Source organism: Seriola dumerili, unplaced genomic scaffold (genome assembly GCF_002260705.1).
Source record: "Seriola dumerili isolate Sdu_G_001 unplaced genomic scaffold, Sdu_1.0 BDQW01000230.1, whole genome shotgun sequence".
NCBI lineage: Eukaryota > Metazoa > Chordata > Actinopteri > Carangiformes > Carangidae > Seriola > Seriola dumerili.
The window spans coordinates 4881881-4895656 of record NW_019174485.1 but is presented as its reverse complement, the minus strand read 5'-3'; the positions used below and the strand labels follow the sequence as shown (position 1 = coordinate 4895656).

The 13776-nt window shown below is 40.9% G+C and overlaps 1 protein-coding gene across 1 annotated transcript; it reads left to right on the top strand.

Moving 5' to 3' along the window:
* Positions 1–1125: 1125 nt before the first annotated feature.
* On the top strand, positions 1126–12118 carry cacng1 (calcium voltage-gated channel auxiliary subunit gamma 1). Its single transcript, XM_022755742.1, has 4 exons — positions 1126–1363; positions 7421–7495; positions 11612–11758; positions 11886–12118. Exons 1-4 carry the CDS (start codon positions 1126–1128, stop codon positions 12116–12118), a joined length of 693 nt encoding a protein of 230 aa, XP_022611463.1.
* The last annotated feature ends 1658 nt before the right edge of the window (positions 12119–13776 follow it).

Below are 13776 nucleotides of genomic sequence, written 5' to 3'. Positions count from 1 at the left end.
GGGGTGATTTAGGGCTTTTCCACTCATATTCTGCGGTGCAACAAAACAAACTGTAAGTTGCTGCAGGAAAATATTATGTCTGGATGGACAGATGCCCTTACTGTCTGAATGCCCTTACCGATTTCACCTTTTAAAGCAACTTCAGAGTGAGCAGAAACATTACAGAAAGATATTACCTTGATACTGCAGAGATGAAACAATGAGCATCTCAATAAAGAAACAGTTATGATCCTTTTAAACTATAATACATAGTAATGAGTGGGTATCCTGACATGAATCGCCAAATGAGGAATTACTAAAAGCAGTATTGTTTCATCAGGGGAACTCCTCTGTTCTCTGACTGCTGAAGCCTAGCCGCTGTTCTTTATAAACACATCCACTTTCTCCTTATAAATAGTTTACAGAGACAAGGCAGAGAGTGTAAACACGGCCACTGTAGATGGATAGAAAGGAGAAGTATGGAAAGCTATTCTCAAAATGCATTTTGAAAGTTTACGTGTAAATATGGATGAGAGAAGACTGTTTTCGCGTGTCTACTTGTTATAGCACGTTACACATCTCCACCCACTGGCACTGTAACCAGATAAGCAGACAGCCTGACAACTTGACTCACTGGTCACATTTATAGCATCCAACTGCCCCATCTGCCCCCGCCCCACCCCTACCCACCCCCACAAAACCCCAGCAAAACACTTACAAACACATGCAACAGCCTCCATGCCCATTGCCCACCATGGCAGGCAGGCAGTTTGGTCATCAACTTTCCTGATCCACCTCAACAGCTGTCTGTCTAAACTTGCAGCCCCCTCAGTTGTGCAGCAACTCATAGTGAGTAGGGAAAAGGGGACTTGAATCTAGGACAGGAGCAGTCTGGCCCCTTTCCCTTCGAACCAGAGTCACAGATTTGTAACGGGGGAGAGAAGGCACTAGTCTAAGGCTGAGAGAGAAAACAAGAAGAGACTTTCTGGGAAGCTTGCTGCGGTCACTGAGGAAAGAAGCCCCTTGGACACACACCAGTGTGTCCACATTGCTGCAGAACATCCAATTTTATATATATATATTTTTTATTATCATCATATCAAGAGAAGAATATTCACAGAACAAGAAATCTCACCTCCTGGAAACATGCACAAGCGAACAAAGATAAAGATTGCCGTCTTCGTGCTGCTGGTGGGTATGGCTTGCATGTTCACAGCGGTGGTAACGGACCACTGGGCAGTGCTCAGCCCGCAAGTGGAGAAACTGAATGACACCTGTGAGGCGGCCCACTTTGGCCTGTGGAGGCTGTGCAAGAAGCACATTTACATTAGCTCGGAAAACTACGTGGAGGGGCATGGCTGCGGACCCATCAGCCTGCCTGGAGGTAAGAGAAAATTTGACCAAAAGATTTCTGTAACTGGCACAAACAATTAGATTAAAGCTGAAAGGCATGTGTCACTTTTTGTCTCTCTAACAAAAGGTGTGCTTAGATATTGCATGAATATTGTTTGTCAGGGACTGTGAAGTGCCTCTGTGCAATCAAGCCCCAGTGCTCATGAGGTATGAAGCTACTAAGAATAGCGGTCCTCATGCAGCCTCACTAGACATGTGATATATTATAAACTTCCCTGTGAAACAACAGAAAGATCCTGCTGTATGTTACATACTTGTGGCCTTTCATAATATAATCAAGGTTTTCTTTTGTCTGTAGTTATGTATGTATTTTCAGTTAGTGACACCACTTGAGGTCTGTTTGAACAGACTTCAGAAACAGACTCAAAGAAAGATATTCAAATGGTTTCAAATGATTTCTGATGAAATCGTCAATGGTGGTGTGACAGTCTAAGCTTAGGTCTTGAGAGGATGCATTAGTTAGCAGTTAGCCATAAAGACTTGGCCAGACTACTTATATATTTGCCATCAACCAGACATACCCGAGCGTGTGGTACGGAGCCCCAGCAGGCTGTAGGCTTTCAGTAACCAAATATTAAGCACCACAACAGCTGGCTCCTGGCTCCTCCTTTCTGGGTTAGGATGTGTTTATTAGTAAAACCAGCTGGTATTGATACTACATACAACACTAGTGCCTGAACCTGACAGACACAAACACACTGTACAACATTCTCAGTGAACTGACATTAAAATCAGTGATGGAAAGTTACTAAAAGCACCGTGTGCACATTTTACAGGTCCCATTGATTTCTGATAATTCAACTCAACCAGCTACAACATTAAAATGCTGCTTACATGTTAATTAGTTATTAATAATAGCCTATAACTTGATATAACACATAATGCATGGCTCTTAAAGGGGCTGTTTTGCTGCTGATAACAGTAATTTCGAATGCTTGATTTATTTTTCTTATAATGGACTATGTTTACACATTGGTATTAACACTTTTACTTAAGTGAATGATCTGAATGCTTACTCTGCCATAGCCCTTAAGGTTGCTGACATAATGTAGTCTGCTGATGGGTCATGTGTATCCTGATATTCTAACAAGGTTTCACTTTGCTATCAATGTCTCAAAATAAACTTTGTACGACAACAGATGCTCTTAAGGGCCCTTGAATAAGAAGCAGACTGTAATTGAACAAAAGGGGTATAAACAGTGTTGAGCGGTCACTGACTCGTAATGACTCACTGTCGTGTGGTGAGGGTCACTCATCAGTAGAATGAGAGACGGTCAACCCTGCTGGCCTGGTGACTGTTATCTTGAGAAGCCAATATCTGACTATTGATTGCTGTCTCATCCTGTATGTCACCTTATGCAAATGAGGCTGGGATTTTCCTCCAAATTTGTCCTGCTCCCAAAGAATCTCCCAGAATATGTCCTAACTGATGGCAGCTGCTTAACTTTTGGGAATCCCAGACACTGTATGCCCTGCAGGGCTGTTCCAGGAGCAGATGAAATGCCTGAGGGTGGTTCATTTGTTCAGGCATGTGCTGAATATACTAAAACAGCTCTGCCCACACCAGACATGCAGGGAATTTTTCAGACTGTGGCAAGTGGCAAATATTTCTAATTACAGAGCCTTTATCTGCAATTTTTATACAATATGATATGATATTTACTGTTTTAACTATAGCCATTGGCCACTAACAAAAGGTTTTCATGTCCCCAGCCTTTGTTTAAGAAGTAGATAGATAGATAGATAGATAGATAGATCTCTCTCAGTCTCCAGGCCCAATAGCTGTATTTGGAGAGGCACATTATTGTTTATCATAGCCACACATTTTCAAAACGGTGTCAACCTCTGATCCAAAGCAGGACTTATAACAGTGCGTGAGGAGGTGCTGTTGGCTGTGAGACACTCATCTGGAAAATACGGGCTGCGTTTGTGTTTAAATTAACTGCTCACGAAGCGCAGGTGTTAAGATGATCTTTTTTTGTTTTGTTTTAGGCAGTATATTGTGTTGTCCTGCTTTCTTTTCATACTGGGATTGCTTTTGATATGGGCTTTCTGAGCTGCTGTGAGCTTTAAGTAAGCAGCATCAGATATTCTGTTAACCAGCCAAGTTACAAAGCTCCTCCATGTTGCTCCCCCCTGTGTTTCATTTTCAAAGACATCACAAACACTTTGAATTTTGTGCTCTAATGACTGAATATTGTGCAAACTGCTCAGCAAGCAGTCGCTGTCGTTATAAAAATAGGCCATGTAAATACTCAGCTGTCTTGGGTGGAAGCCGTGAGGGTCAAGTGTTCTTGTCAAGTCCAGCGTTCCATTGAGTGACGGGGCCACCTGGAAGCATTTGGCATAGCTCGAAGGCCTGCTGTCCCACCCACCAAATTGTTCCCACGAGACCGTCCTGCAGCTTCATGTCTCCTTGCAGCTCACATAGCCACTGAAATTACTTTACACTCTCCAAGGGTGGGATGCATAGTCCAAAAAGCAAGTGGAACCACTGCTATTATGTGTATTTATAAGCACTCAAGTGGCAAAGCAACCCAGGAATAGGTATCATACATAAAGACACTTACATAGACGAGATAAAACCAAAGATCCCTTTTACTTGTTCGGAGTGTGAGTGGTTAAATTACAAAGCCTGACAGGTATCAGAAGTATAATGTAAAATACATTTTTAAAAAATAGTTTTTTTTCCCTTGAGTTAATGCATCATCTTGCACATGATTTATCAAAATGTTTTGCACTGAAACCTGCTGGGCTCTGTAGGAAAAGCCACTAATGTACCTAGAGTGAATGTAATTTTGGTGGTATGTATGCCTGTGTCGACCTTGCAACAACATAATTGAACTTGTCTTCACTTGTCATAGTTGACAGACCTGACAATGACAAAGGGAACAACAGTCAAATAGAGCCGACAAAATATTAACACCTCTTCAGAGGTCTGGGTCAAACTTACAATGTAGACAAAACAAACTGACACAACACATCAAGCTATAAAAGGTGCTGCCATGACATGTGCAGAAATGCTGCTAATCCAATGCCCTCACCTGATCTCTGGAAAAAGATGACAGATTGCCCTATTAGGAACATGAGAGGCTTTACGGAGCTTGTCAGAGCAGCCTTGCAGGATGAGGACCAACAACAAGTGATTCAACACTGGCAAATGTATGTGTGTGTGTGTGTGTGGTTGTGTGTGTTTGTGTGTGTGTGTGTGTGAGAGAGAGAGAGAGAGAGGGAGTGTGTTCACCTGTGGCAGCAAGCTTCCACTGATGAATACATTTTAATTTATGACCACCAGCTCTCCTCATATTTTTGTTGAAGCTTGCACTCTAAAGATGGAACAAAAAGGTGTAATTAGGCAACACAAACACACACACACACACAAACACACACACACACACACACACACACACACAGTTTTAATAAGTGCCGAGTCGCTCCACTTAAACATACGTAACAAACCAGATATGCATTTATTGAATGAAGAACAATTTGTACTGCTGGGAGTTCTTACACTTTTCAACCTAAACCTAAGTAAAAAAAAAAGGTTTCTCAGAGACAATGTTTCCTGCCAGTGTTGTTGTCGAGTCATACATGTTGAGTCGAATTTTGAGTCCCCAGCCTTTGAGTCAGCATCTATGTCTATGTCGCCAAAGAAGAGTCTGAATCGAGTGACAGTCCTGAAAATCACTGTTTCCTGCTATAGGGATTAAGTACACTGAGAGGATTAGCATTCCTTTTAAAATGATAATGAAAAAATATTCAGTTTTCCAGAGATATTTTCCAGCCTCCCTTTTGGACACAAGGTTTTACTCAGAAGCACAAATAGTTGACGAGCCTCTATCACACTCATCCTCATATTTGCTTTCTACAGTGAAAAAACATTGGTCCTTGTTGCTTAGTAACAACCTCTGTGTTTTCATTTTTTGATGGCCAATCCCTGTCCTCATTCATAAAAACATCTTTTTGTTACTTTTTTTTTGTATGTGGGCTCACACAGTATGGCACAGCAATAAAAGCTTGTAATTTCAAAGCAGGTTTTTGTGAACATTGCAATATTGACTTGGCTTGCAAAAAATATGATTCAGAGATTTTATTTGTGCCTATTACATGAAATTACTCTGTGCTGTTTCCGTTTAGAGTCTCCCGAAATTGCTTTTAGCTTATTTTCATGGTTTCCTGGGAACATAGGAAAATGATGTATACCCTCCCAGCATGGGTCGTTGAGTGCTAACCGTGATATGATACCATGCAGTATGACATATTTCCACATGAAAGCCTTTCATTGATGTCCCATGGTGAGACTGTATGGAAAAGGGGATTAGAAACATGCATCTGAGTGGAGACCTCATAGCATAACCAAGATCACTGACATGCACTTGACTTTCCACGGGATTAAGTGACATAGTGCTCTGGTGTTGCCTGCATAGACATTCTCACTCCCTCTGCAAATATGATCATCCAAACTTAAGTTTTATTTCTTTTTAATGCCAGGACATTCTACTGCTTTCAGAAGTACATGATACATGAAGTCAAGTCTCGGACGTTGAAGTGTGAGCTGCTCTGTGTGCACCTCATCAACTACTTTTAACCCTGTATATATATTTAAACCCCATTGGTCAAATGTAATCAAGATTTGACATGAAACCAAAATCTATTTCTACACTGGATTCATCAGGGGTTTTTTTTTATATTTGGCAGAGCATCAAAGAGTATTTATTCTATCCAAACCATCCCCTGATCACACACAGCAGTCTGGCTTCATTTGCAGAAATCCCTAAGGTTTTAACACCTCGTCTGCCTGAAGAAAAATTGAATGTGATGTATGCTGTAACTGTTTTTACTTTGACAGTCAAACCACACAAAGCAGACTAGGTCTCATCACACAACCAGTTTAGTGGTAAATCTATCCCACGGGTGTCAATCTGCGATACGCTTTTGGAAAAACAATGTGAGATAAATCCGAGACAGTGTGAATTGTTCAGCTAAAGTATCATATTCACACAGCATAACACAGCCGGAATGGAGGTCAGCCAATGGTGCATAAGTATGTGCGGCAAAGCTTGAGCAGAGGTGTGAAAAGCAAAAGCTGTTTGTTACATGACAAGGTGAAACAACTTTTATAAAAAAAAACATTGTACATTACAGAAAGATTTTGGTCTGCAGTGCATGAGAATCAAAGAACGAAGGCACAGCAAAAATTTTCTACACGACAGACTCTGGTCATCAGAGCTGAAAGCTGTTAAAGATTTTCCACAATGGTGCCATTTTAATTAATCAACTATTATTTACTACTACATGACCTTCACTTAATGGCTCCATCTCTTTTTATACATGTGTTTGCATATAAAGACATTTAAATTTAATGAAAGTTCATGACACGGTGTTAAACATTAAAAAGAAAAAAATCAAGAAAAGTTAAGTCACATCCTGTGAAGTTTTAATTATTGTGTACAAGTTGTGAATTTATTTAATATCAGATCAAATGACCATAATGTGAAAGGCTCTTGGTGACAAATCAACAGAGAAGTTATCATCCAACTCTGTACTTCCCCTCAGCTCTGCACAGCTTTTTAGCACCTTTCAGCTCATTGTTTTGGTTTTACAGCCCACAGATTTACTCTTTTGATTCAGGCTCAACCTTGTTTAGAACAGCAAGCAGCTATTAAAAAAAAAAAAAAAAAAAAAACCCAACTACTGCCTTACATTAAATTGCAGACAAAGTTAGCTAGCTAATTTCGTAGCAATAAAACCCGAAACTCTCTCACAAGTTGAAAATCAAAACAGAGCTAGAAAACTGTAAATATGTGACTTACATTAATCAGGTGGACACAAACATGACTCCAGGTGAATGATAATGTATGTCTGCCTCTGCTGGATGTGTAAACAGGCTGTTGTTAGCTAAAACTTTGCAAAGTGGAAATATGGAGATTTTGTGTTGCATCTTGTTGTGCAGCCCCAAAGTGGCTAGAAAAATCAACTAATGCAGATTCTAATATTGAACTAAATCCTGTTTTCTTTCTTTCCACAGATGAAAACTGCACTTACTTCAGGCACTTCACTCCAGGGCAGGATGCTGAGATATTTGAATATAAAACACAAAAAGGTAGGTCTCCGACACAGGTTCCCCATGTGTCGGGTTACTTTCTTTCCACTCTATCTGAAAGTGAAAAAAGGAAAGTCTAATTCGTGAATTCACATTTTCTTTGGAGTACCCCAGTCTGTGTGAAGTTGAACATCAAACCAGCTGCACCACAGTTTCCCAACTGACCTCACCTGCTGCTGCTGCTGCTGCTGCTCTGCTCTCTGCGGGCTCAGATTTTCATTCGTTTCACTTCTGAGCACAGAACAGTTTGCACACAGCAGGTGTATTCGACCGTTTGTCAATGACAAAACCTGTCATCCGACAATGAACTGTCCCAACCCTGTGTGCAGCTGTGGCTCAAAGTCAGTGTGCCTCCACAGGTTATAATTAGCCACACTGTATGTGTATGTTTGTCTTTGCCAAAAACAGAGGCCAGTATGCAATGCACTGACAAGTATTACATGTGATATATTGTATTTTTGGCTGGATCGCAACAGTGGGGCCAGCCCTATGATCTGGACATAGTGACTGACTGAGTGATCATATTTCCACCACTGGTCAGCCAAATGCCACATCACTGAGTTTTGGCTTTCCATTCATTTCTGGCATAAAAAGGTTCTATTAGAGGGTGTTTACAGCCTGCAGTGTTGCCAACTTAGCGCATTGTCGCTAGATTTAGAGATGTTTTTCAAACAAGACTGGGTATAAACCTGGTACATGGATGCCAACTGGGTTTTAGAGCTACACCTCTTGTTAAGGATAGTCTATGGAGCCGCTCTGGTTTCCCAGCTGCTGGGAACTGCAAGGAAGCGGAGGAACACTTCCAAGCATCGCCTCCATTACGGCAAATAAACTACTTTCATAACATGTATCATTATGACTAAGGCAGAGGAATAACTAAACAAAGGACACCGAACAAGAGAGAACAGGAGAGTGGGAGGGGGAGAGAGAAGTCATGGGTAACTGGTAAAGAAACTAGCAGATCTGAATAGCATATAAACAACAGAAACGCCAGCAATCAGAAATTAGACAATATGCTCCCTGTAGCACAGCAATAAAAGCCACCTTAGGAAATAAAGGGTTTCTGCCCAGTATCAAGTGTGTATCAGCAGGTAATGCAGTAACTTTATAGCGACTGAAAATGAGGCTTTGTGCTGATACACTGCTATAACCAATTATACATATCAAACAAAGGGAGTGAGACATGAAGACCTGCCTCGGATAAAAGTCTGTAACGCTCTGTTGAGGTAAATAAAGGCTAAACTATTGTGGATCCCAGATAGAAGCTGTGCTCTGTATAAGAGACAAAATAAGAAAGATATTCTGTCACTTCTAATTTTCTCTTGAGTGATCATTTTACCCGTAAATACAGCTGAAATCACAGCACAGTCTTTGTCTTCAATTTATGTGTTCGGTGATTTTGTCAGACAACGTCGTGGTTATAAAACCAGGATTTGACCATAGACAGTCCAACCATATTCTAGGTTTTGACTTGGTCTTGTTTAAAGTATGGTAGTTGCCTCTGCCTTTTTTTATTATGAATTATGTTGGAAGATTTTGATACATACACTAATTCATTTGGAAAATGCAACTGTTTGCTTGTTGGAATTTGTTTCCCACATGGTGGTCGTCACCTGTCTACCATGTGTAAGGAGCAGTGCAAGAGATGTTCTGTAGCTACAGTACAGTAATCATTTCCTGCTCCTATTCCCTCTCCCTTCTACTCCTTCCAACCTCTCTTCATTGACCCTGTTTTACAGCTATGGCTTCACTGAGCTCAGCCAACACATGTATGGCAGCCCTCCCGTGTAATGTGCGTTAGGGGGCTGAGCACATGTGGAGCACTGTCAGACTCAATTACTGGGGTGTGAATGTGAATAGGCTTGAACATGAAGTTGTACACACCCCCACACCCTAAACTCTGAGATGTTAATGCATTCATGGATACCTCCATACTCCAATACACACATGTGCGCACACACACACACACACACACACACACACACACACACACACACACACACACACACACACACACACACACACACACACACACACACACATGCAGCATCCCAGTGCTGATGGCTAGCCCTTGAGGGGCACACTGCAAGTTTGTGAGAATGATTGCAGCACTGGCCTAAGTTCCCTGTAGAGTTATTCACTCTCCATTGACCCATTTGGCTGTACCATAATGGTACATAAGGCTGAATGAACATAGTAGATGTATGTCACCACAGGCAGATCCATCCATAAAGGAAGAATCTTGTCTGCCATAGGGAGTTCACCGGTGAAAATAAATGAAGTGTGATGAGAATAATGCGAGTTTAGAATAGTCTAGGACACTTTATGAATGGATCTGGGCCTTTGGAGGATCTTCATACATTTTACTAACCCACGTAAACTATGCTTCACATCTGCATAAATGTTATTGTGTCATTTCATAATCTCCTTCCTCAGGGCACACAAAGCAGGAATGAATCAAACTTGCAATTCTTCTCTGAAGCAGTGCAAAGAGATAGACAGAGACAGATAAGATTAGCTTGTGTCATATTTTTTCATAAGAGGGAACTACAACAAATTTTGAAATTCTAAACCTTAAATTCATTATCCAATCCTTTTTTTTTGTCACATATACATTTCATATTTCAGATTTTTGCCTGAGTGTGACTGAAACGGCGGTATCTTTTTGATGTCTACCTCACTTTTAATGGTGAGAAACTTTGTTGTTTCAGACTGAGTTAGCCAATGAGCTCCACAGACATACAGTATCTCAGAGAACACAGAGTGTTCAGGGTGCGGCCCATCCTCCCTTGCCAAAGCAGAAGATGAAGGCTCTCTCCCCCAAAGGAGCGCCTCTCCCCTGGGCATGGTTCACAGGCGAACAGGAGGCAGATCAAAGGCCTCCTATCCTTATCCACCTCTCTGCTCAGAAAAACAAGCCAGCTGCTGTTGCTGTTACACAGACACACTGTATCTGTCAACACAAGGACCAAAGTGCACATAATTTTCCAATAGTCTGGTGAAGCTTATTCTTCTGCGCTATTGAGCTCCACTGTTGTCCAAAAACATTAAAAACACAATGAACCACAGAGGGTGACATGTCCCTTCATCACCATAAACATGGAAACTGTAGTTTTATTTGAGTCGATCCCACATATACTGTCCAGCTGCTGTAAAAACTCACTATTGCACCAAATATGTATTAGTCCTCTGCTGAAAACAGTCCCCAAAAATGCACTATTTACTCCTAGTTGAGTAATGTTTGCTTAACATTCGTGACCAGATATTTTATGGATGGAATGACTTGCCTTTAAGAAAGATAATAGATTAATAAACACTGGAAGACTGGCTTGGAGCTGTGTATGGAGAAGTCAGTGTAAGACATTGCTGGTTTTGGTCTTGTCGTGGGATTTGCTGAAAATAGGCCTAATTAAAAAAAAAAAAGAAAAAAGAATAAAGCAACCTTATCCTGTAAGCCTGACCTGACATTATGACTGATGGGTTTTCTACAGTATTAGGAAATTGTTGCATGTGCAAAACTAATTTGTGAATGGATCCAGGATAACGTCCCTAAATGTAAAAAAAATTAGAGTGTAACAAAAAAAGTGTCAAAACAGTTACAGGGTGGCCCCAGCTTTGAAAAAATATATGTGATAATTCAGCCTTCAAGCCATTAAACACTAATGCATATTGTTTCAATTCAAATCAACAAGTAAATGGCCAAATATCTCAAATACACGCCACATGTAGTAATTCCTGAACTGCTATTATTCAGTTCGAAAGAGAGCAGCATGTCCTCTCAATAATTCATTACTGCTTGTTAAAGCAGTGTCTTCTTATTGATTGTGGAAACTGTGATGTTTCTCATGTGCCTTTCTAACCATTAGCTGGACTCTTTGTGTTGGTGAATCAAAGAAATATTTGAAATGGTGGATCCAGTTTTTTTTGTTTGTTTGTTTTTATGCTCAGTTAAAGCAGAATCCATTCCTAAATGGAGGGTTTGTAGCTTAACTGAAGTAACAAGTTAATTGCACTCCAGTGTATACATAATGTGTGTACTGTATACAAGTGTGAACATAATTACATAATATGATAATGACAATGTTTGCCAACACTCTGTGGTCTCTATCATTCCAGAGTACAACATCTCTGCTGCAGCCGTCTCCATCTTCAGTCTGGCCTTCACAATACTGGGGTCTCTGTGTTTGCTGGGATCCTGTACTGGTAAAGGCAAAGGAAGAGACTACCTCCTCAAACCTGCTGGCATGTTCTTTGCATTTGCAGGTGGGTTCAGTTAACCGACAACATTGGATTTGTGCCAGCTGCATTGAGAGGACTCTCCAGCTACCACAGAAGTGTTACTCTAAGCTGTCATATACAGTCATGATTACACACCTCTCTCCTTCCCCAGGTCTCTGTTCCTTCATCTCACTGGAGGTGATGCGACAGTCAGTCAAACGAATGATTGAGAGCAAGGACACCATTTGGATCGAGTACTACTACTCCTGGTCTTTTGCCTGCGCCTGCACCGGCTTCATCCTCCTCTTTCTCACTGGCATCGCCCTGCTGATTCTTTCCATGCCCCAGATGCCCAGGAATCCATGGGAGACTTGCATGGACGCTGAGCCGGATCAAGCGGAATGATAACAACACAGACAGATGAATGCAGGATGAGAGTGACTGTGTCTTTTGTTTTGATAACAGGTGTTAGATCCATTTCAAGAACAGGAGCTGGCCTTAAAAGGGTAAGGTCACGATGACAGAGACTGGCTCTGGTGTGGGTGGTCTATAGCCATGACGAGAAATTCCCCTCCCTACAATTATACAGCAACCTGAATATGGGCCTTTTGTTGGAGTTGAGAATGTTTGCCTTATACTGGGTGTCCACCCAGTGTAAAACACAGAAGTCCTCTCCACCACCTCTGTAGGTTTGGTTCATGTTGGAGACCAGAGCTCAGATCTGACCTGTGGCTTAAAAAAACATCATACTTCTCAGCAAGAGCAGACCTGGGCCAAATATGCAAATATCTGAAAGCACTTTCAGTATGCTTCCCTTTACCCCTCATCCTTCACAACTCATCCTTAATCATCTGCTTATATAGAAAAAAAAATGCAGCTCACTGTTATGTGTCCATGGTCTTGTTTGGTCCCCCATTTGTCATTGTCACGCATACCTTAGTTAAAAAGACATTAAGACAATAACATTTTAGAATATAGTTAATACGGTTATGGCCTGACAACATGATAACTTGATTTTATGTACTGCATTGTGTATGATATCTTGTACATATCTAATGTTCAGCTGCTGATTTTTGTATGGTCAAGGAATCATTCATTTACAATAAGTAGGACACGTCAAGATCTGTATGTCAAGTTGTATATTTCTAAGATTTATAAAGAACCTTTAAAGGTGAAGAATGTCCCGTTAAAATCAGAACTTTGCGGGTAAAGGAATGATTTTAGAGTAAAGCAGCAGCACAGAGCAGGTTTGTGTGCATGTGTGTGTGTGTGTCAGGCTGAATGCTAAACACCCACACAGTCACAGCGCAGCACTGATCATGCTGGAAAAGGTTCAGTTCTAGCAGGTGCACATACAAGGCCTTTTACTTTTTGTTGACAGCTTCCAAACCAAGCTGATACAAAAAAAACTCTGTTCATTTCCCAATGCGTCACTACCCATTTGATACATGTGAAAAAATTGGTATTTGCCCCCGTCCATGTTCCTGCTTTTTAAAAGGTGTGAAACAAACATATAGAGAATATAAAAACCCACATGGTTCTTGTCTTATGTGCGGGCGGTTACAGACTTGCAAGGGTAAAAAAAAAAACATGTTGCCTTGTTTAAAATGGATAAATCACACTAACACATATAAAAAGTTAATATGACACGACTATTGTCAGCAATTAGCAACTCAAAACAATGGTGCACATCAAGTGAGATATTTCTAAATTATAATCGTCATTGAAAGTTGACATTTTGACTTGCAGTACAGAATACCTTTCCCAGTTGCAGCTTTGCAAACTCAAAGCTTTTTGGGATGAGATTCAACGACAATGAGAAAAGTGAGCATGTGGACCAGTGCTGGAAGGCAAAGTTCAATCTACTTTGGTCCAGTTGGGTTTGAGGAGCAGTCCTCCACATTAAACAAAGAAGGTATGAGTATAATGGAACAGAGTCATTCAGGTGGCAAAGTAGGGAGCTAAGCAAACTATATGTAATACTGAGAAAAAGATATAGTATGCCTAAATTACAAATCGCAGAGAAATTGCCCGCTCCTTGTTTTTTCTGGACAGGTCCCTGC

Bases quoted from the DNA above. Each gene is read 5' to 3' on its own strand.
- cacng1 (XM_022755742.1), top strand. From the start codon at position 1,126: ATGCACAAGCGAACAAAGATAAAGATTGCCGTCTTCGTGCTGCTGGTG. The intron at 7,496-11,611 runs GTAGGTCTCCGA...CTATCATTCCAG, and splicing joins TGAATATAAAACACAAAAAG to AGTACAACATCTCTGCTGCA. The intron at 11,759-11,885 runs GTGGGTTCAGTT...CTCCTTCCCCAG, and splicing joins CATGTTCTTTGCATTTGCAG to GTCTCTGTTCCTTCATCTCA.